The sequence below is a fragment of the Scyliorhinus torazame genome, chromosome 10, assembly GCF_047496885.1.
Source record: "Scyliorhinus torazame isolate Kashiwa2021f chromosome 10, sScyTor2.1, whole genome shotgun sequence".
NCBI classification, from domain to species: domain Eukaryota; kingdom Metazoa; phylum Chordata; class Chondrichthyes; order Carcharhiniformes; family Scyliorhinidae; genus Scyliorhinus; species Scyliorhinus torazame.
In genome coordinates, this window is record NC_092716.1 from 208,963,230 (window position 1) to 208,983,991 (window position 20,762).

Below are 20,762 nucleotides of genomic sequence, written 5' to 3' on the forward strand. Positions count from 1 at the left end.
GGGCAGACTGATGGTCGGGGACTTCTACGTAGGCACAGATTGGCGACACGAGACAAACTGACGAGGAAGTGGAAACTAACAAAAGGACAGGAAATGAGACACCTCCAAATAAAACACTTCCTCCGCAAAGAGACAGTAGGGTAGCCCGGAGCCCCAGAAAGCACACTACTAGAGGACCTGATAGGCATAAGCAACGAGAAGGGGGGGCTATGTGGGAAAATATATGGACAGCTACTGGACAGAGCCTGGACTCCACTGGACGAGACCAGACAAAAATGGGCGGACAAACTGGGGACAGAGGTAGGGTGGGGACTCTGGAGCGAAGCGTTGAGCAGGGTGAGCTCCACCTCCTCCTGCACAAGGCTAAATCCTAATGCAGCTCAAAGTGGTGAACAGAGCGCACCTGACCAGAACCCGAATGAGCAGGTTCTTCCCGGAGGTGGAGGACAAATGTGAGCGGTGCCAGAGGGGCCCGGCCAACCACACCCACGTGTTTTGGGCTTGCCCCAAGCTTGCTGGGTTCTGGACAGCCTTCTCCGAGGCAATGTCCAAGATTGTGGGGGTGAGGGTGAAGCCATGCCCAATAGTGGTAATCTTCAGGGTATCGGAGCAGCCAGAGGTACACATGGGGAAGGGGGCCAACGCCCTTGCTTTCACTTCCCTAATCGCACGCCGGAGAATCCTGCTCGGCTGGCGACCGGCAGCACCACCCACGGTTGCAGACTAGCTCGCTGACCTTTCGGAGTTTTTCCATGCGGAGAGGATTAAGTACGCCATCCGAGGGTCAGAGGAAGGCTTCCTGGACACTCGGGGGCAGTTTGTCAGTCTGTTCCAAAACCTGTTCGAGCCAGCAACGAGGAGTAAGCTAATAAGACTTTTTAAAAATACCACCAAGATAGATGTGGTACCAAAAGATTACGCAACCCGGAGGGGGGGGAGGGGGGCGGGGGGAGAGGCGGAAGGAAGGTAGGGAAATCACGAGTGATCGGGGGGGCCGGGACAACGGGGCAGGGGGAGGAACTATAGACCGATCCAGAGGGCATCGAAATGCACATAGGGTCAGTTAAACGTAGGACAAAATAAACCTCTCTGTATAATAAAGGAAATTAGCGCGGGCGAGAAAAATGTGGCGGGATTCTCCGCCCCCCCCCCACCGGGCTGGAGAATCGCCGGGGAGCGGCGTGAATCCTGCCCCCGCCGGCTGCCGAATTTCTCCAGCGCCGGGGTTTTGGCAGGGGCGGGAATCGTGGCGCGCCGGTCGGCGGCTGCTGGCAGCGCCCCCCCAGGCGATTCTCCGGACCACGATGGGCCGAGTGGCCGCCCATTTTCAGCGGGTCCCGCCGGTGTAAATCACAACGGGTCCTTACCGGCAGGACCTGGCTCCACGGGTGGCCTGCAGAGTCCTCGGGGGGGGGCGCGGAGGGATCTGGCCCCGGGGGGGGTGCCCCCACGGTGGCCTGGCCCACGATCGGGGCCCACCGATCCGCGGGTGGGCCTGTGCCGTGGGGGCACTCTTTCCCTCCGCACCGGCCGCTGTCAACTTCTGCCTTGGCCGGTGGGGAGAAGAACCCGCCTGCGCTCCCGCGCATGCGCCAACTAATGCCGGCCGGCAGAGGCCCTTTGGCGCCGGTTGGCGTGGCGCCAAGCCCTTCCGTGCCATCTAGCGCGGCCCAAACACTCTGGCGCCGGCCTAGCCCCTGAAGGTGCGGAGGATTCCACACCTTTGGGGCGGCCTGACGCCGGAGTGGTTCATGCCACTCCTTGGCGCCGGCGTGGCCCACCCCACCGGTTCGCAGAGAATCCCACCCGTGATGTGTATATATACAACTGTTTATAAATATGAGAAATGCCAATAAAAAGATTTTAAAAAATAGATCTGCTAATTTAATGCCCTGCAGGGGGCTAGCAGGGACACAGAGTAATTTGCGCAGCTTTAGCTGCAAACATGGGTCCCCGCACTTCTGGCTTTGAGTCCGCCCATGCGCCCCGCGGCAGCCTGCAGCGGCCGCGCCGAGCGCCATGGCAGACTCGGACCACGGAGGCAGACATAAAAATGAGACCCTCCCGGTCGGCCATGTGCCAGAGGATTTGATCGCGCGGATATTAACCCCGGCTGCCTATAAGGTCGCCCCCCCCCCCCACGTGTCCGATCCCTCCACCCCCACCAGGGCAGCCGCGGACTGAGTCCACCACGCCAGCATCCCGACCGACAATAGGTGGTTAGTTCCACGACGTCGGGAGGGAGCGGAGGATTGCTGGGTGGGCCTCTGTCAATGGGCCCCCAGCCACATGGAGTACTCCGCAATCATGCCGATTCTCGGGTCCGGAGAATCGCCGGACCGGTGCCAGGCCCGATTTTGGCGTGAAATTGGATACTCCGCCCCCGCACCTAATGCGATTTCGGCGGCGGCTGTGGAGAATCCAGCCCAGTATCTTCAGTATGGTGTGTTGAATATGCAGCCTTTCTTACTGGCATCATCTAACATTCGTTGCCAAAAGTCCATGGATGCGTCTAGCTTGGTAAAGATCTTGGCACCTGACATCACACTCGTGATTTAATCTCTTTTTGGAATCGGGTAGTGTTCTTGCTTAATATTCTGATTTAGATCCTTGGGATCGATACAGATTCTCAGATCACCATTGGCTTCCATCACACAAACTATAGAACTGACCCAGTCAGTTGGTTCTTCCACTTTGGTGATTATCCCCAATGCTGCATTTACTCAAGTTCTACTTTTAGATGTTCCTTCAACGGAGCTGGAACCCTCCTCGGTAGATGAATTACTGGTCTGGCATACGCTTTTAGCTAAATTTTATTTTCAAATGGTAGTGTTGCCATACCATGAAAGACGTGAGGATATTCCTGAATAATGGCCTCAATCCCGTCATTGCAATTGAATGAAATCCTGTCTGAGCTGTAAATGCGTTTCACAAACTGCAGAATCTCACATGTCTGAACACCCAACAATGAAGACCTTTTCGGCTCTACGACCTCAAATTTAATCAGAATCTTTTTCTCATTGACCTCAACTGTTAAGTAACAGATACCCATTGTGGTAATCACATTGCCATTATAGTCCCGCAACTGACAGTCATTTTCATCAATTTTTGATTTTTGTTTTTAATTTGGCCATGTCTGCCTGATTGATGAGATTAGCTCATGCACCGGTATCCAATTTCATCTGTATGTTGGTTCCATTCATTATTTTTTTTTTTAGAAAATATTTTATTGAGGCATTTATAATTTTCACACTTTTCAACAATAACATCCAACAGAACCCACAACAAAAATAACCATCATCCCGGCCAAACACAAACCCCAACCAAAATGGCTTATAATGACACACCGCCAGCCCTTCCTGGCCCTCCCGCCATTGGTTTTCCTGCCCTTATTCATCACTTCCATGCCTCCCCTTTCCCCCATCTCCCCTCCCCCCCCTCCCCCTCCCTCCCCCCCCACTGCTCACAATCTAGTTTTTCTCAAAGAAGTCGATGAATGGCTGCCACCTCTGGGCGAACCCCCGTAACGAATTCCTCAAGGCGAATTTAAAACCCCGACATATCGCTAACCCAAACCACTGACTTCGGGGGCTCCAAGTCCCTCCATCCAAGTAAAATCCATTTCCGGGCCACCAGGGAATCAAAGGCCAAAACGTCGGCATTTCTCACCCCCTGGGCTCCCGGGTCTTTCGACACTCCAAAGATCGCCACCTCTGGACTCGGCACCACCCTGCCTTGCAGGACCTCTAACATGACGTCCGTGAATCCCTGTCAAAAGCCCCTCAGCCTCGGACAAGCTCAGAACATGTATACCCGATTCGCAGGTCCTTCAAGGTCACTTCTTTTGTTCATTAGCTCCCCCTCCGCTCTCTAACCCCTCTTCCCAGGTACTCATTTCCAAGCATCCATCTCTGCCGTGTTGCTACATGGACTCCATCAGCTGAATCGGTTCTTGCACCGCAAGGACTTTTGCAACTACTTTTACCAGGACTTCAATTGTTTGCCGAGAATGGCGGTGGCTGGCGACTAAACAATAATCATGTATACAGGAACTGGTAAATGTTGCAGGTATATGGAATGGAATGCGTCTGCATGTTTTGCATACTGATAAGCTGAGTTGTGCCCAGCATTTTGTTTTTAGCATGTTTTCAATCTGTCACATACGTACCTGGGAATCGGTACTGACAGGTGTCCAGTGATATTCTGTCTGACTGTGTTTTTAGTTCAACCGTGAGGGCTCCTGTTTCTGAAGTTGAAGTTTTGAGTTTAATTTCCTATCCAAGGTCGTGTTAGGTATTGAACGAGTGAACATGGCATTGTGAAAACTGTGCAATATTGAGCCTGTTAACCTTTCCAGCGCTTGCTGTCAATTCTCCAAATGCTAATAATGGGTGGGAAGATACAAAATATCCCTGCGTTACATCCAATAGAAAGGTCAGGGTGGAGCTGTCATTTAAGGTGAAACAGCAGGGCAATTCACAATTTTACAATCATAATACAGAAGTGCCAACAATAAGCATGACGTTTTTAAAAGTAACTATGGAGAATCTTTTGTGAATGTGGCATGGGTCGCGAGAGTCAGCCATTCTGTGAACGGGGGTCGCCGCAAATAAAGTTTGAAAAACACTGCCGCCTCCACCCTCTCCTACACCGACCCCTCCCCCACTACCCACTTCCTGACCATCGATGTATTCACCGCCCAGTAATAGTTAATAAAGTTCGGAAGAGCCAGCCTCCCCTCCCCATGACCCCACTCCAAGAGCACATTCCTCACCCGCGGGGTTTTGCCGGCCCAAATAAATCCTGAAATTACCGCATTCATCTTCCTAAAGAACACCTTGGGAATAAAAATTGGGAGACACTGAAAAACAAACAGCAGCCTCAGGAGGACTGTCATGTTCACAGACTGTACCCTCCCAGCAAGTGACAGCGGGAGCGCGTCCCACCACCGGCCGTCCCCCTTCATCTGCTCTACTAGCTTACAGATTCAATTTTTGGAGCTAACCCCATTCCTGTGCCACCTGGATACCCAAGTACCTAAAGCTCCCTCTCACCACCCTGAATGGCATCTCCCCCAATCTTCTCTGCTCCCTTGATCGCAAAAACCTCTCTTTTGCCCATATTCAATTTATACCCCGAGAATCGGCCAAATTCCTCGAGCAACCGTATAATCCCTCCAATCCCCCATAACGGGTCTGATATATAAGAGCAGAGCATCCGCATAGAGCGAGAGCCTATGCTCCACCCCACCTCGCACTGTCCCCTGCCAGACCTTCGAAGCTCGCAGCGCTATTGCCAAAGGCTCTATGGCCAGGGCAAACAGCAGTGAGGAGAGTCGACATCCCTACCTCGTCCTCCAGTACAGCCTAAAATACTCCGACCTCACCCGATTCATGCGCATGTTTGCCACCGGTTTCTGATAAAGCAACCGGACCCAGTCCACAAATTCCTGTCGAAACCTGAACCGTCCCAGGACCTCCCATAAGTATCCCCACTCCACCCGATCAAAGGCCTTCTCTGCGTCCACAGCCACCACCACCTCAACCTCGTGCCCTTTTGTGGGCATCATGATGACGTTCAAGAGCCTCCTAATATTGGTCGCCAGGTGCTGCCCCTTAACAAACCCCATCTGATCTTCCCCTATTACCTGGGGCACAGTCCTCGATCTGTGTTGTTAGGAGCTTCGCCAGCAGTTTGGCATCCACATTAAATAAGGAGATTGGTCTATATGACCCACAGTTTTCTGGGCCCTTGTCCCGTTTCAAAATGAGAGAGATCGACACCTGCGGCAACATCGAGGGGAGCACTCCCAACTCCTTTGCTTCGTTAAAGGCCCTCACCAACAACGGTCCCAACATCCCCGAAAACCTCTTATAAAATTCCACCGGGTACCCGTCCGGTCCGGGGGCCTTACCCGATTGCATCGCCTCTAGCCCCTCTATTACCTGCCCAAGCCCAGTTGGGGCCCCCAGGCATTCTACCAGCTCCCCGTCCACCTTTGGGAACTCCAGCCCTCCCAAAAACCGCCTCATCCCCTCTTGTCCAGCTGGGGGTTCCGATTTATACAGCTTGCTACAGAAATCTCGAAACACTCCGTTCACCCCGCCGGATCCAAGACCACCTTCCCCCCTGTATCTCTCACTTACCCGATCTCTCTCGCTGCCTCCTGCTTCCTCAACTGAACTGATGCGCTAGCATCCTGCTCGCTTTTTCCCCGTACGCATACACCACCCTTCTCACCCTCCTTAGCTGTCCCACTGCCTTGCCTGTGCATAGGAAACCAAATTCCAATTGTAGCCTCTGGAGCTCCTTCAAAAGCCCTTCCTCTCGGGTCTCTGCATACATCCTGTCCACCTGTAGGATTTCTCCCACCAGCCTCTCTATCTCCACCCAATCCGCCTTCTCCTTGTGTGCCCGAATAGAAATAATTGCCCCCTGATTAACTACCTTCAGTGCCTCCCAGACCGTACTCACCGACACCTCCCCGTATCGTTGATCTTTATACACCCCCGGATGGCTTCCCTCACCCACCTCCTCCTCTGCCAACAGCCCAACATCCAACCTCCATTGTGGGCGCTGGGCCCTTCCTTTGCTCATTCACAGGTCCAGCCAATGCAGGGTGTGGTCCGACATCACTATAGCTGAATATTCAGCATCTATCACCTCTGCCAGCAGCATTTTATCCAGCACAAAGAAACCTATTCGGGAGTACACATTGTGCACATGGAAGTAGAACGGAAATTTTTTCCCCCTCGGTCTTCCAAATCTCCATGGATTTCCACCTTCACCAAGCAGCTTATCAAGCATATTCCCCACGTACGCGCCAGCATCGGCACCTTCGCACCCCTCCGACAGACCCACGATCCAAAAACTCTGCCTGCGTGACCAGTTCTCCAAGTCCTCCACCTTCTCTTCCAACCCCTTCTGGTGGTCCCACATTACCCCCATCTCCACTGCCATCGAGGCGAACTGCTCGTTGTGTTCCCCCGTCAGCTCCTCCAACTTCTGGATTGCCTGACCCTGGGCTGCTAGCCTCGTCTCCACATGGTCAACCACCACCTTGATCGAGTCTACCGCCTTGGCAAGGTCCTCCCGTCTCTCCTTTCGTTGCTGGGTGAACTTCTCATTCAAGAAGCTCACCAGCTGCTCAGTCGATCATTGAGCCGACAGGGCCGTTCCCTGCCCCTCCACCATCTCCATGTGCATTGCCAGCTCCACAGCCTCTTCGACCGACTTATTACTTATTTTTCGGGAACATCTGGTCCTCAGTTCCATAAACTAGAGGGCCAATCTCCTCTACTCACACTCCTACACCTTTTCCCATCAAACTTCCACTTGAAAACCGGGGAAAAAGCCCAAAAAAGACCACCACGAGCGGGAGCTACCAAATATGCGACCATTCACTCCATGACCGCCTTCGGAAGTTGGTTCCATTTATTATTAAAGGAATCATCCAATCATCATTATCTTGAACGATGGAAATCTGTGTTGACATTTTCAAACCTGAAGTTTTCTGTTTTGATTTCTCGACGCATTCCACTGTTTCGACAAAGAAAGAATCTTCTAGTATAAATATATCTTTCACAGTGTCAGGTTTGATCGCTTAATTAACATGTTTTTTAATGCTTATTTCTTGCACAGCTCTTCCCTTGGTCACTGTACTTTTTAAACTGCTGCGAATATGTTCCCGATCTGCACTGAGATGCAGAGTGGTTTAATTAATGACACTTCGCACAGGTTTTTCCAAATGCAGGGCATTTTTTTTATCTGGTGGGTGTTCCCACACTGACTACACGTCATGGCACTCATGATGTCATGCGCAAAATGGTTGCCGTCTGGAGCACATTTCGTTTTTTGGTGCGCCACAGCATTAATGGCATCGGCCACTGTGGTAAACCAGTGTTGTTATATTAAGGGTTGTACGGTAGAACCTGCACTACAGATTCACCTGGGCCCCTGCATGCTAGCTCCACCCAGGAGCCGGGTTATAAATATGTGTGGCCTTCAGCTCGCAGCCATTTTGTCAGTTGCTGTAGGAGGCCACGCATCAGATACTAATAAAGCCTCAGTTTGAATTCAACTTTGTCTCCAGCCAAATTGATCGTGCCTCAATTTATTAGTATCTGATTCAGAAGATGGACCTCCGGATTAAACCAGATCGACTGCAGCTGGACCCACCCGCAAGCGACGCCAGAAAGGACTTTCAGCACTGGCTAGCTTGTTTTGAAGCGTATATCAACGCGGCGCCGACCCCTGTTCCAGAGGCTCAGAAGATTCAAATCTTGTACTCCAGACGCAACTCTAAAATCTTCCCGCTGATCCAGGATGCACCCAATTACGCTGGTGCTATGACTAGTCTCAAAGAAAATTATGAGCAGAAAACGAACACGCTCTTCACCAGACACGCGCTCGCAACGTGTACTCAACTACCTGGTGAGTCAATCGAGGACTTCTGGAGGCCCATGAACCCACTAGTTCGGGACTGTGACTGCCAGGACATGATGGCTAAGGAGCACTCAGATCTCCTTATGAGGGACGCTTTTGTAACTGGGATTAGGTCCGATGTTATCAGTCAGCGGCTCGAAGAAGGGGCCACGCGCGACCTCGCAGAGACTAAAACACCATCGCTTTCCATGACGGTCGCCCTGCGCAATGTACAGTCCTACGCCCCAAACGTGCGGCCCACTCCTCCTACACTTCATGGGCCCCACAGGCAGCCCCCCAGTGGGGGCGCTACCCACCCAATACGCCTGCACTACGCGCCAGCCAGTGATCCCCGGGGGGCCACAATGCTATTTTTGCGGCCAACAAAGACACCCCCGCCAACGCTGCCCGGCCCGCGCTGCCCTTTGTAAGGCCTGCGGGAAGAAGGACCACTACGCAGCGGTGTGCCAGGCCTGCTCAGCGGCAGCGGTCGCCCCCACCCCCTCCGGTCACGGACAATGGGCACTGCTATCCTCCCCTCCTCCCCAGGCCATGTGCGTGCAATGGGCGCCGCCATATTCTCCCCCGCACAACACATGTGTTTCATGGGCGCCGCCATCTTGCTCCACCCCCGCAACGTGCGTTCCATGGGCGCCGCCATTTTGTGACTCCCAGGACCTCGGGCGCCGCCATCTTGTCCACCCCGCAGCACATGGAGACCAACACCCGACTCAGCAGCCGCCTCACTACCCGACGATCAACCACGACTCGCATCCATGGCAACCAACCAGTCCTGACCACACACTCTGACCAACGCATCCACCAGCGTGAAAGTCAATGGCCACGTGACCTCCTGCCTACTGGACTCCGGGAGCACCGAGAGCTTTGTACATCTAAATACGGTAAGGCGCTGCTCCCTTACGGTACACCCTACCAATCAAAGTATCTCCCTGGCCTCCGGATCCCATTGCGTAGCGATCCGGGGGTACTGCACGGTCACGCTCACAGTCCAAGGCATTGAGTTCCACGGTTTTCACCTCTACATCCTCCCTAACCTCTGCGCTGCACTTATCCTTGGCCTGGATTTTCAGTGCAACCTCTAGAGCCTGACCCTTAAATTCGGCAGACCCTTACCACCCCTCACAGTGTGCGGCCTCGCGACCCTAAAGGCCGATCCTCCTTCCCTCTTTGCCAATCTAACTCCAGATTGCAAACCCGTCGCCACCAGGAGCAGATGGTACAGCACCCAGGATAAGGCCTTCATCAGGTCCGAGGTCCAGCGGTTGCTTCGGGAGGGAGTAATCGAGGCCAGCAACAGCCCCTGGAGAGCTCAAGTGGTAGTGGTTAAGTCTGGGCAGAAAAACTGAATGGTCGTGGACTACAGCCAGACTATCAACAGGTACACGCAGCTCGATGCATACCCCCTCCCACGCATATCAGACATGGTTAACCAGATTGCACAGTACCGGGTCTTCTCAACGGTGGACCTGAAATCCGCTTACCACCAGCTCCCCATCCATAAACTGGACCGGCCATACACTGTTTTCGAGGCAGACGGCCGGCTGTATCACTTCCTTAGGGTCCCCTTCGGCGTCACCAATGGAGTTTCGGTCTTCCAAAGGGAGATGGACCGAATGGTCGACCGGTACGGCTTGTGGGCCATGTTTCCGTACCCAGACAATGTGACCATCTGCGGCCATGATCACGACCACGACGCCAACCTCGCTAAATTTCTCCGCACCGCCACTCTCCTCAACCTCACGTATAACAAGGCGAAGTGTGTGTTCCTTACAAACTGCTTAGCCATCCTCGGCTACGTGGTCCAGAACGGAGTTCTGGGGCCCGATCCCGACCGCATGCGCCCCCTCATGGAGCTTCCCCTCCCCCACTGCCCCAAGGCCCTCAAACGCTGCCTGGGGTTCTTCTCGTATTATGCTCAGTGGGTCCCAAACTATGCGGACAAGGCTCGCCCACTCATACAGTCCACTCATTTCCCCCTGACGGCCGAGGCCCAACAGGCTTTCGCCCGGATCAGAGCTGATATTGCCAAAGCTGGAATGCACGCTGTTGACGAAACACTTCCTTTCCAAGTAGAATGTGACGCATCGGACGTCGCCCTTGCCGCCACCCTCAACCAGGCAGGCCCATGGCATTCTTTTCCCGCACCCTCCATACCTCTGAAATTCGGCACTCATCCGTCGAAAAGGAGGCCCAGGCTATCGTTGAGGCTGTGCGACATTAGAGGCATTATCTGGCTGGCAGGAGATTCACTCTCCTCACTAACCAACGGTCGGTTGCCTTCATGTTCAACAACACACAGCAGGGCAAGATCAAAAATGATAAAATCTTGCGGTGGAGAATCGAGCTCTCCATCTATAACTACAAGATTAAGTATCGCCCTGGCAAACTCAATGAGCCCCCAGACGCCCTATCCTGAGGTACATGTGCCAGCGCCAGGTAGACCAACTCCGGGCCCTGCACGACAGCCTTTGTCACCCAGGCGTCACTCGGTTGTACCACTTCATTAAGGCACAAAATTTGCCCTACTCTGTCGACAAAGTAAGGACGATCACCAAGGACTGCCAGGTCTGTGCGGAGTGCAAATCGCACTTCTACCGGCCGGACCACGCGCACCTGGTGAAGGCCTCCCCCCCCATTGAATGCCTCAGCATGGATTTCAAAGGCCCCCCTCCCCTCCTCCGACCGACACACGTATTTCCTCAGTGTGATCGATGAATACTCCCGTTTTCCCTTCGCCATCCCGACATGATATCTGCCACCGTCATTAAAGCCCTTAATTCTATCTTCACTCTGTTCGGTTTCCCCGCCTACATCCGCAGTGACAGGGAATCCTCATTCACGAGTGATGATCTACGTCAGTTCCTGCTCAGCAGGGGTATCGCCTCCAGCAGAACGACAAGCTACAACCCCCGGGGGAAATGGACAGGTAGAAAGGGAGAATAGGATGGTATGGAGGGCCGTCCAGCTGGCCCTACGGTCCAGAAATCTCCCTGCCTCCCGCTGGCAAGAGGTCCTCCCTGATGACTACATTCCATTCGCTCATTACTTTGCACTGCTACTAACAGTATACCGCATGAACGTCTTTTGGCCTTCCCCAGGAAGTCCACATCGGGGTATCACTCCCAACTTGGCTCACAGCTCCGGGAACCGTGCTTCTCCGTAAACATGTGCGGCTCCACAACGCGGATCCGTTGGTGGAAAGGGTGCACCTGCTCCACGCAAACCCACAGTACGCCTACGTGGCGTTCCCCGACGGCCGCCAGGATACCGTCTCCCTCAGAGACCTGGCACCAGCAGGTTGCACCCCCGCACCACCCCCCCCCTCCCCGCCGCCCCCATCACCCCCCCAGGACTGTCCTCCTCTCCCAGCCCACCCCCGTTGATGAAGAGGATTTCGGCATGCTCCCGGAGTCAACTTCGACCACGACAGCACCAACATCGCCGGCTCCACTTCGTCGATCCCAGAGGACGATCAAGGCGCTGGACCGGCTGAACCTCTGACCGGCCCACCGGATGGCCAGAGACATTTTTTTACCGTTCTGTAAATATTAAAGATTGCGAATTGTATATAGTTATCCACCACCCCCGCCGGACACAATTTTAACAGGGGGTGAATGTGGTAAACCACTGTGTTCTTATATTAAGGGTTGTACAGTAGAACCTGCACTACAGGTTCACCTTAGCCCCTGCATGCTAGCCAGGTTATAAATATGCGTGGCCTTCAGCTCGCAGCCATTTCGTCAGCTGCTGTAGGAGGCCACACATCAGATACTAATAAAGCCTTAGTTTGAATTCAACTTTGTCTCCAGCCAAATTGATCGTGCCTCAGCCACGTTGTTAGTTTTCGCGGCACTTTCACCAACCAACATTTCAGAAAACTGGATTTCTGGCAAATTTGCTTGCTCGACACAGACTGTGACTTCTAACGTTAAATCAGACTGTCTCAATAATCTTTCCCGCAGTTTGCCGCGTTTTACTCCATAGACTATCTGATCTTGCAGAAGTGAGTCCAAGAGAATCGAAAAATTACACGTCTGTGCTTTCAGTCTCAGGTCCGTTATGAAGCAGTCAAGCATTTCACCTGCTTTTTGCACTCTTTGCCTGAACGCATACATTTTTTCCAAATTAATTTTCCCAATTAATTTCTTCCAAATTAAAGGGTAATTTAGTGTGGCCAATCCACCTACCCTGCACATCTTTCAGTTGTGGGGGCAAAACCCATGCACACACAGGGAGAATGTGCAAACTCCACACGGACAGTGAGCCAGAGTCGGGATCAAACTTGGGACTTCGGCGCCGTGAGGCAGCAGTGCTAACCACTGCACCATCGTGCTGCCCTTTCAAATACTTTATTGTACTTCTTATCTGCCTCATCCTCAAATCGGAATGAGTTGAAAATTTCAATGACTTGCGACCCAGCCACTGTGAGAAACAGCGCTATTTTCCGTTGGTCGCTGGCCACTTCTAGGTCTAGGGCAGAAATATACAATTCAAACTGCTGCTTGAAATTGCACCAATTAATGTCTACGTTACCGGAAGTACGAAATTGCCGTGGAGTTTGCAGACCTTCCATCTCGTTTCGACTGGGAGGTTCTTGAACGTTGTCGATGCAGTCAGAGCCTGGTGGAAATCTTTATAAGCTTGGTTGCACGAAGGTTTTTTTCAAACTTCTCTTCGTTCGCTGAACCTTTCTATCTATCTTAGCAAGCAGACATGGCACCTTAATATTTCCACTCCTGATTTCATGTGAGAACGCTCCTGGTACTATGTGATGTTCTTTGCTTTATGGATGAGGATGGTTTTGAAGTGTAGTGTCTCACAAAGAACATCAAGCTATATTTTTAGCAAAGCTAATTTATTAACACTGCAATTAAATAGATTTGAATTGCTAACTAAGATTTGCAAGACAACAGCTAAAGTAAACTATGATTCTATCAACAAAGCTTCTGAAAACATGACTACTCTCTCATCCGCCTAATCACCTACTCCTGAATTAAGGGTATCACGTGATTCATGTGATCACCATCTAGTGGTTGGATGCATTCACATTAAATTGTTAAACCTTCATTTACCATACAATATATATATTCTCACAGGCCAGAGGGAGAAGAAAATTCAGCAAGCGAAGGCAAGTTGCAGTCAAAGGGGCTACTGTGATCCAACCCACTCCACTGCACCTGAATGTGAGCCACTGGAGCAGAGAAGCTAAAGGGACTGTAGAGAATCAAACTCCACTGTGTCCATCAGTGATAGCAAAAAATATGCACAGATGGCCCCATAGTTTAATAATTAACCCTCCCCAGTCTGTCAGCGAATGCTGGGAGATTCTCCTGTCACAGGGTGGCAAAAAGAGAACTACCTATCTGACCTGGTTGGAGATGATAGAGGTGGTCAGAAGCCATGCGACCTGGCTACAGTACAGGAAAAGGGCGAATAGCCTCTGCATTTTGCAAGCTTGAGTGAGAAAGCTAACTTTCAGTGTGACCATACAACTGTAGGAGGGTATGAATGCGGCTTGGCAGGGACATGTTTATTAGGGACGTGGATGTATGGTTCCTGCACACTCACAATACCAACTGCATTCTTAGTACTGTTCAAGACTCTTGGAGGCTGGAGTGTGTCGATTGGGAAGCCCACCTACATGGTGAACAGTGCTGCAATGAACAGTGCAGAAGCAGGGCAGTAAAGAGATGACGGCAACTTAGCTGAGTGGCTGATCCATCCAGATATGGGACTCGTTCTTCTACCACTGTTTTCACGGGAGAAAGGACCCCATAATTTTCATAAAAGAGGTAGAGTGGCCAACAAGGCAATGCTAAACGAGATGGAGGAGAACATTCTGGACCTGGGGCTGGGGGGGGCGGGATGCAGATCAGTGGGTAGAAGCAAATCCAGAGTTTGAGCTGGAGGTCATGGTTTCTTAAGGTCCTTCCTCTCGGCAATGGGTGCAGACGAGTGAGAATAGAATGGGGTATGGGTGAGTCTGTCTGGTCCAATAGTTTGAAATCACCATATCTGAACCAAAATGCGATTGGGCGGAGAATAGGTTTTGACGCAAAAATCACAGAAATTTTGTTCGGCGGCTAGCCGGAGAATCCCCGTTTGCGCCGAAATCGGGGGCGGTGTCGCTTTTGCAATGCTCCTCACACCCCGAAAATGGCATACTCTAAGAGTATGCGCACGCTGTCGGGACTGCCTCAGGACATCACCTGAGGCCCTCCCCTGATGCTCTGCCCCCGATGGGCTGAGTTCCTGACAGTGTGGATCACTTTCATTTTTACTTTCGTGAACCCGACGTGGCGGCTACGGACTGAGTCCAGCACCGCCACAGTCGAGGGGGAGCTGAAGGTAACTAGCTATTTCTGATAGGTAAAAAGGTCATTAATTTAGCCATTTTAATGTAAATACTAAAGCCCAGTTTAAAATCCATTTTAAAATGGATTTCATCATAAAACTTCAAGCATAACTTAGGTTACAAAAACACACAGCTTGCAATAATGAAAACATGGATTTGAAACATCTATAGTCTAGCTAGAAGCAAATGCAACATTATACTGAAGGTCAAATTGACATTATAGTTCTGCATAAGATAAAGATGCATGGCATTAAGGGTAAAGTAGTAGCATGGATAGATGATGGGTAATTAATAGAAAGCAAAGAGTGGGGATTAATGGGTGTTTCTCTGGTTGGCAATCAATAGCTAGTGGTGTCCCTCAGGGATCAGTAATGGGCCCACAATTGTTCACAATTTACATAGATGATTTGGAGTTGGGGACCAAGTGCAGTGTGTCCAAGTTTGCAGACGACACTAAGATGAGCGGTAAAGCAAAAAGTGCAGAGGATACCGGGAGCCTGCAGAGGGATTTGGATAGGTTAAGTGAATGGGCTCGGGTCTGGCAGATGGAATACAATGTTGACAAATGTGAGGTTATCCATTTTGGTAGGAGTAACAGCAAAAGGGATTATTATTTAAATGATAAAATATTAAAACATGCTGTTGTGCAGAGAGACCTGGGTGTGCTGGTGCATGAGTCGCAAAAAGTTGTTTTCCAGGTGCAACAGGTGATTAAGAAGGCAAATGGAGTTTTGTCCTTCACTGCTAAAGTGATGGAGTTTAAGACTAGGGAGGTTATGCTGCAACTGTATAAGGTGTTAGTGAGGCCACACCTGGAGTATTGTATTCAGTTTTGGTCTCCTTACCTGAGAAAGGACGTACTGGCACTGGAGGGTGTGCAGAGGAGGTTAACTAGGTTGATCCCAGAGCTGAAGGGGTTGGATTACGAGGAGAGGTTGAGTAGACTGGGACTGTACTCGTTGGAATTTAGAAGGATGCGGGGGGATTTTATAGAAACATATAAAATTATGAAGGGAATAGATAGGATAGATGCGGGCATGTTGTTTCCACTGCTGGGTGAAAGCAGAACTAGGGGGCAGAGCCTCAAAATAAGGGGAAGTAGATTTCGGACTGGGTTTAGGAGGAACTTCTTCACCCAAAGGGTTGTGAATTCCTTGCCCAGTGAAGCAGTTGAAGCTCCTTCATTAAATGTTTTTAAGATAATGATAGATAGTTTTTTTGAAGAATAAAGGGATTAAGGGTTATGGTGTTCGGGCCGGAAAGTGGAGCTGAGTCCACAAAAGATCAGCCATGATCTCATTGAATGGTGGAGTAGGCTCGAGGGGCCAGATGGCCTATCCTGCTCCTTGTTCTTATGTTCTGATATGAGCTCTGCCATTGTTCAAATGAACAGAATCGCAGAGTTCAGCACATACCAATTTAATAAGAGCAGAGTTTGCATTCCAACACACATTTAAGAATTCCACATGCAACATTTATATTAATTTTAAAAGTTCAACAAGATAATGTTACACATTGATGATTTACAACTAACCATCCAACCAAATGCATTTGAGACCCATCCAAGCCAATCAGCACATTGCACAGGTAGGAACAGATGGAGTCAGACTGATAACATTCTCTTTAAACATAGAGGTCCAGGCAGACATTTTCCATCCAGGATCACTCTATACCTTTTACTTAACTACTGGCTATCCTTATTTCGTATTTTTATATTTTCACTCTAACTCTTGAAGTTCGCGCAAGCTGTTTTGCTTTGAGCAAGAAACCGTTACTCTATATTGAAAGTTAAATTTGTTGTAAATCATTAAGCAAATTATTTCTCTTAAAGTCTTTTGCTGGCAAAGGCTTTATTGAGAACATTTGATTTATAACCAGAAGAATATCTTAGTCTCTCAATTCTAATCAATAGATACAATAAAAGATTTTTATTTCGCATCCGAGAAATGTAACTTAAATTCTACTGAGTTTCGAAGTGCATATGAGACTACACTTAAACCGCACGGTAGATTCCTACAGGAGCCTTCCGCAGGCAGGAAGGGCTTTGGCGGGGGCTGGGGCACTGTTGGGGGGCTGGTCCGGGGGTGGCGAGGCTGATTACAAAGGGGTAATTTTTGGCAGGCCGGGTCCACGCGTGTGCGTCCATGGACCCGGCAATTCTCCGGCAGTATCTGCAGGTAAAGCCGGGGCGCTGCATGCCTGCTAGCGCGCTCCAAACGGAAGATCGGTGGTGCTTTTGCACCATTTTTTCGGGGGTAAAACGCCACTGTTCCCATGCCGGCATCAGCACTTAGTCTTCAAATCGGAGAATCCAGCCCCGGATCTTTTCTCACATGTTTCAATTGTCCAATCTTCCTTATACCATAAACCCTTGATAATGCATCCGCAATTAGGTTTCCCCATCCAGCCACAAGTATAATTTGCAAGTTTGTTATAGAATTTACAGTGCAGCAGAAGGCCATTCCGCCGATCGAGTCTGCACTGGCCCTTGGAAAAAGAACCCGACTTAAGGCCACACCTCCACCCTATCCCCATAACTCAGCAACCCCACCTAACGTTTTGAAGGAAATCCACGCAGACACGGGGAGGAAGTGCAAACAAGTTAAATGGTTCTAATAATAGATTCCATCTAAACATCTTAGCATTCCGGTTCAAAACTTTTCCAAAAATCTGAATGGAATACCATCAGTGCAAACAATCGGTTGATGAATTGTTGGCAACATAAATTTCAAAATGTTGCAATGTCAGCAGCAAACTCAATATTTCCTTCTTAACGGTGGAATATTTTTGGTGATGGATATTGAACGTGTTTAAAAAATATCTGACGGGCTTTACAATACCTGCGTCGTCCTCCTTCAACGATACAGCACAATACCCACAACACTTGCATTAGTAGCCAATTTAGCGGCCTGTTAGCGGTGTCGCTAAAACGGGGGCTGTTGTCAACATAGTTTTTGGAACAACTACTCTCCTAAAATTTGGCACAAACTTCTGGTTTAATGAGTACATTTTCAAGGCGGCCCTCAGGGTTGTCCAGTTGCTCTGCAGTCAAATAATTGTTGTCGGCCAGGGTTTGGAAAACTCCAAAGTGTATCATGGAGTTCACCTGACCTACAACTGTTTATAGATTGTGGTTATGAGGCGCACAAGGGCCTACCTTTCAGGTGTTATTCAATAAAGGCCTAAAGCACTTTTAATCAAAAACAAAGTTTATTCTACCAATTTAGTGAACATTTTTATTCCACTACAAACATAAATATCCCACACAGCTACAGTACTCTATATATAACCCTTAATAAATTTCCCCCTTAAATTATTCCAATTTAATAACAAGATCCCATAAACTAGAAAACCCTTTTCAAAGGTGTGGCCCAGCACACAGCACTCAAGACCTAGTTTGGATGCTCTTGTGTCCTTTCCAAAACAACAGGTTTAAATTTCTTCCAGAAAACTATTATTTCTTTTCAAGTTATCAAGTAATCTGGAAACAGCTTTTAAAATGCAGAGAGAGAGAGAGAGAGACATGACAAGAATTGTCTGTCTGAGTCCAGCAGCCAAATGTGAAAACGAAAGCAAAAAAACGCAGAGCCACAAAACACCCCCAAACCAAAACAAAAGTAAAACTCAGGGCCACAGCCCAGCTCTGCCCACACAATGACATCACTGAAGTCATGTGATAAAACAAAACATTTCTTAAAGGGATACTCCCATGACAGAATACGCTGGTGAATTTGAAGGCTGTGCATGTGGGGCTGAAACTAGGGGAACTACATTGCAACTTTGAGGGGTTTGAATGAACATAATTGCTTCACTTTCCTGACTCCCTGCAAGTTATTTGAGCTGCTGTTAACCTGGTTCAGCTGTGGCTGTGTCCTCCTCTTGGAACTGACATTTCTGTTGGGTGGATGTTTAATTCCCCCTCCCTCTCCCAGATCCAGGCATGTGTGTGTGTGCCCCTAGTGGAGCCCGTGTCCTGCAGTCCCTTTCCTTCCCTTCCCAAAGTCCTGCATGATCCCTTCCAAAATAGGGCCATTGCCCTCCAGCAAAGCAAAATCCACCCCGCCTTAATTTTGGTTTTGATACTGTGGAGACTTGTCTGACAGACAGTGATAGACATGGTGACATGAGATGCAAGGCCATCTCATAATTCACAAGGAGTTTTTATTAAAGTATAACTCAAATAATAAATTGAATGTCTCTTTGTGATACAGTAATCCCAGGACTTCTGAAAGATTTCTAATGATAGTCTCTTGGTGAACATTTATATCCTGCTCTGACCTTGTTTGAGTTTGCCTCCTACAGAAAAGGTCAAAAGATTTACCAAATCATGGTGAAAATAGTTGCTTGGTGCCTAGAGATGACTAATTTCTTTGTGCAAGATGGAATAAATATCCTATGATCAATGTTCCTTTTAAGATGCATGGGTGCGCAACAGCCCAAAACGTATCATGCAGGGGACAGACAGGCTAACAAGAAGCAGCCCCTTTACAATGTGAGGCCAGTGGCATAGTGGTATTGTCACTGAACTAGTAATCTAGAGAGCCAGGGTAATGCTTTGGGGACCCGGGTTTGAATCCCACCACGGAATATGGTGTAATTTGAGTTCAACACAATTCTTCAATTAAAAATGTCTGATGATAACCATGAAACGATTGTTGTAAAAATCCATCTGGTTCACTAATGAAAGAAATCTTCCATCCTTACCTGGTCTGTCTGGCCTAGGTGTGATCCGAGACCCATAACAATGTGGTTAATTTTAATTGCTCAGGGACGGGCAATTGCTGGATGGACTCAGCCAGCAATGTCCATGGATAAATAAAAAAATGTGAAAATCTTAGAGGAACAACAAACAGGTCATGCACTGCACAGAAAGGTTGAAGAGAATGTTGTCTGTGATGCTGACATTGCACTCCCTTCGTGTTACTCCTTGAGGGTTCCCTGAAGTTGCCTATTGCCCAGGTGCAGGTAATCTTTTCCAAATCTTTCACAGGAAGGGAGCATCACTTGCAAGGCCAGCATTTGTTGCTCATCCCTAATTGAAATTGGAATCCCCAGGAAGTATACAAGTAGCATAAAGGAAGCGTGAGATATGGTGTACCTAATTTTCCTGGAATATCCACTTTGCAGAGGCTTAACCACAGGCGTACCAACAGATAGTAGATTCAGTTGATTTCACTCAGCTTCCATCAGAAGGAACAGACTTCAGCAAAGTTCTAGAAGCCAAAGGAGATGGGCATGCACTGTTCCACTGGTGTTCCGTCCAAGCATCAGAGGAGTAAGTCTTCAGCATGCTGTTGTTGAGGGGGAGGTTGGGAGGGGGGGGGGGAAGAGAGATTTGCAGTGGGATATGTGCTGAGAGAATGAAAACCAGTCGTCATGACTCAAAAATTAACATTCTTGAGCTACTGGAAAACATATCTAAACATCAGCAAAATGTTTGGTTGTATCCCTGATGTGTGCTTCAGTTTAGTCCCTAGAATTGTGCTGGGTGCAGTATAATGCCCCCGTGGCCATGGGGATGGAGGCAAGGGGGGGGGGGGGGGGGGATGTTGGACGTATCACCCAGAATCCCCACTACAGTTCTTGCCTCTAAAATCCTATGTTGCTCAAAGTAAATTTCTGGAGAGATTAGATGGGGGTAAGATTGGGTTGCAGTAGTGGGCAGCTGCAAATAACTGTGGAAGCTTAGTGTGACCAACTACTTTCAGAAGTGGAATATGAAAAGAAATTGGGAGTTGAAACGCTTGAAATATTTAACTTCACTTTTCACACTTTTGTCTTTAGGCAGCTTTTACGAGATAACTATCGGTCAATAACCAAGAAGGACTTTGTGTCCTCTGGGCTCCCGGATGGCAAGGATGATTTTCCTCACAAATTACATTCTGTGGGCAGTGGATTCATGAGGAAAAAGCCACTGAATTTCCCATTCCTCAAAGATGTAAGAACACTCAACAGTCTTTAA

The 20,762-nt window shown here is 49.4% G+C and overlaps 1 protein-coding gene across 5 annotated transcripts in view; it reads left to right on the forward strand.

Moving 5' to 3' along the window:
* Window positions 1-20,762, forward strand: part of saxo4 (stabilizer of axonemal microtubules 4) — a 344,826-nt gene that overhangs the window by 62,300 nt on the left and 261,764 nt on the right. For all 5 annotated transcript variants that reach the window (XM_072466827.1, XM_072466830.1, XM_072466826.1 and 2 more), the window contains exon 4: window positions 20,585-20,738. In XM_072466827.1, the coding sequence (XP_072322928.1) occupies window positions 20,585-20,738 (154 nt within the window). The remainder of the gene's footprint in view (window positions 1-20,584; window positions 20,739-20,762) is intronic.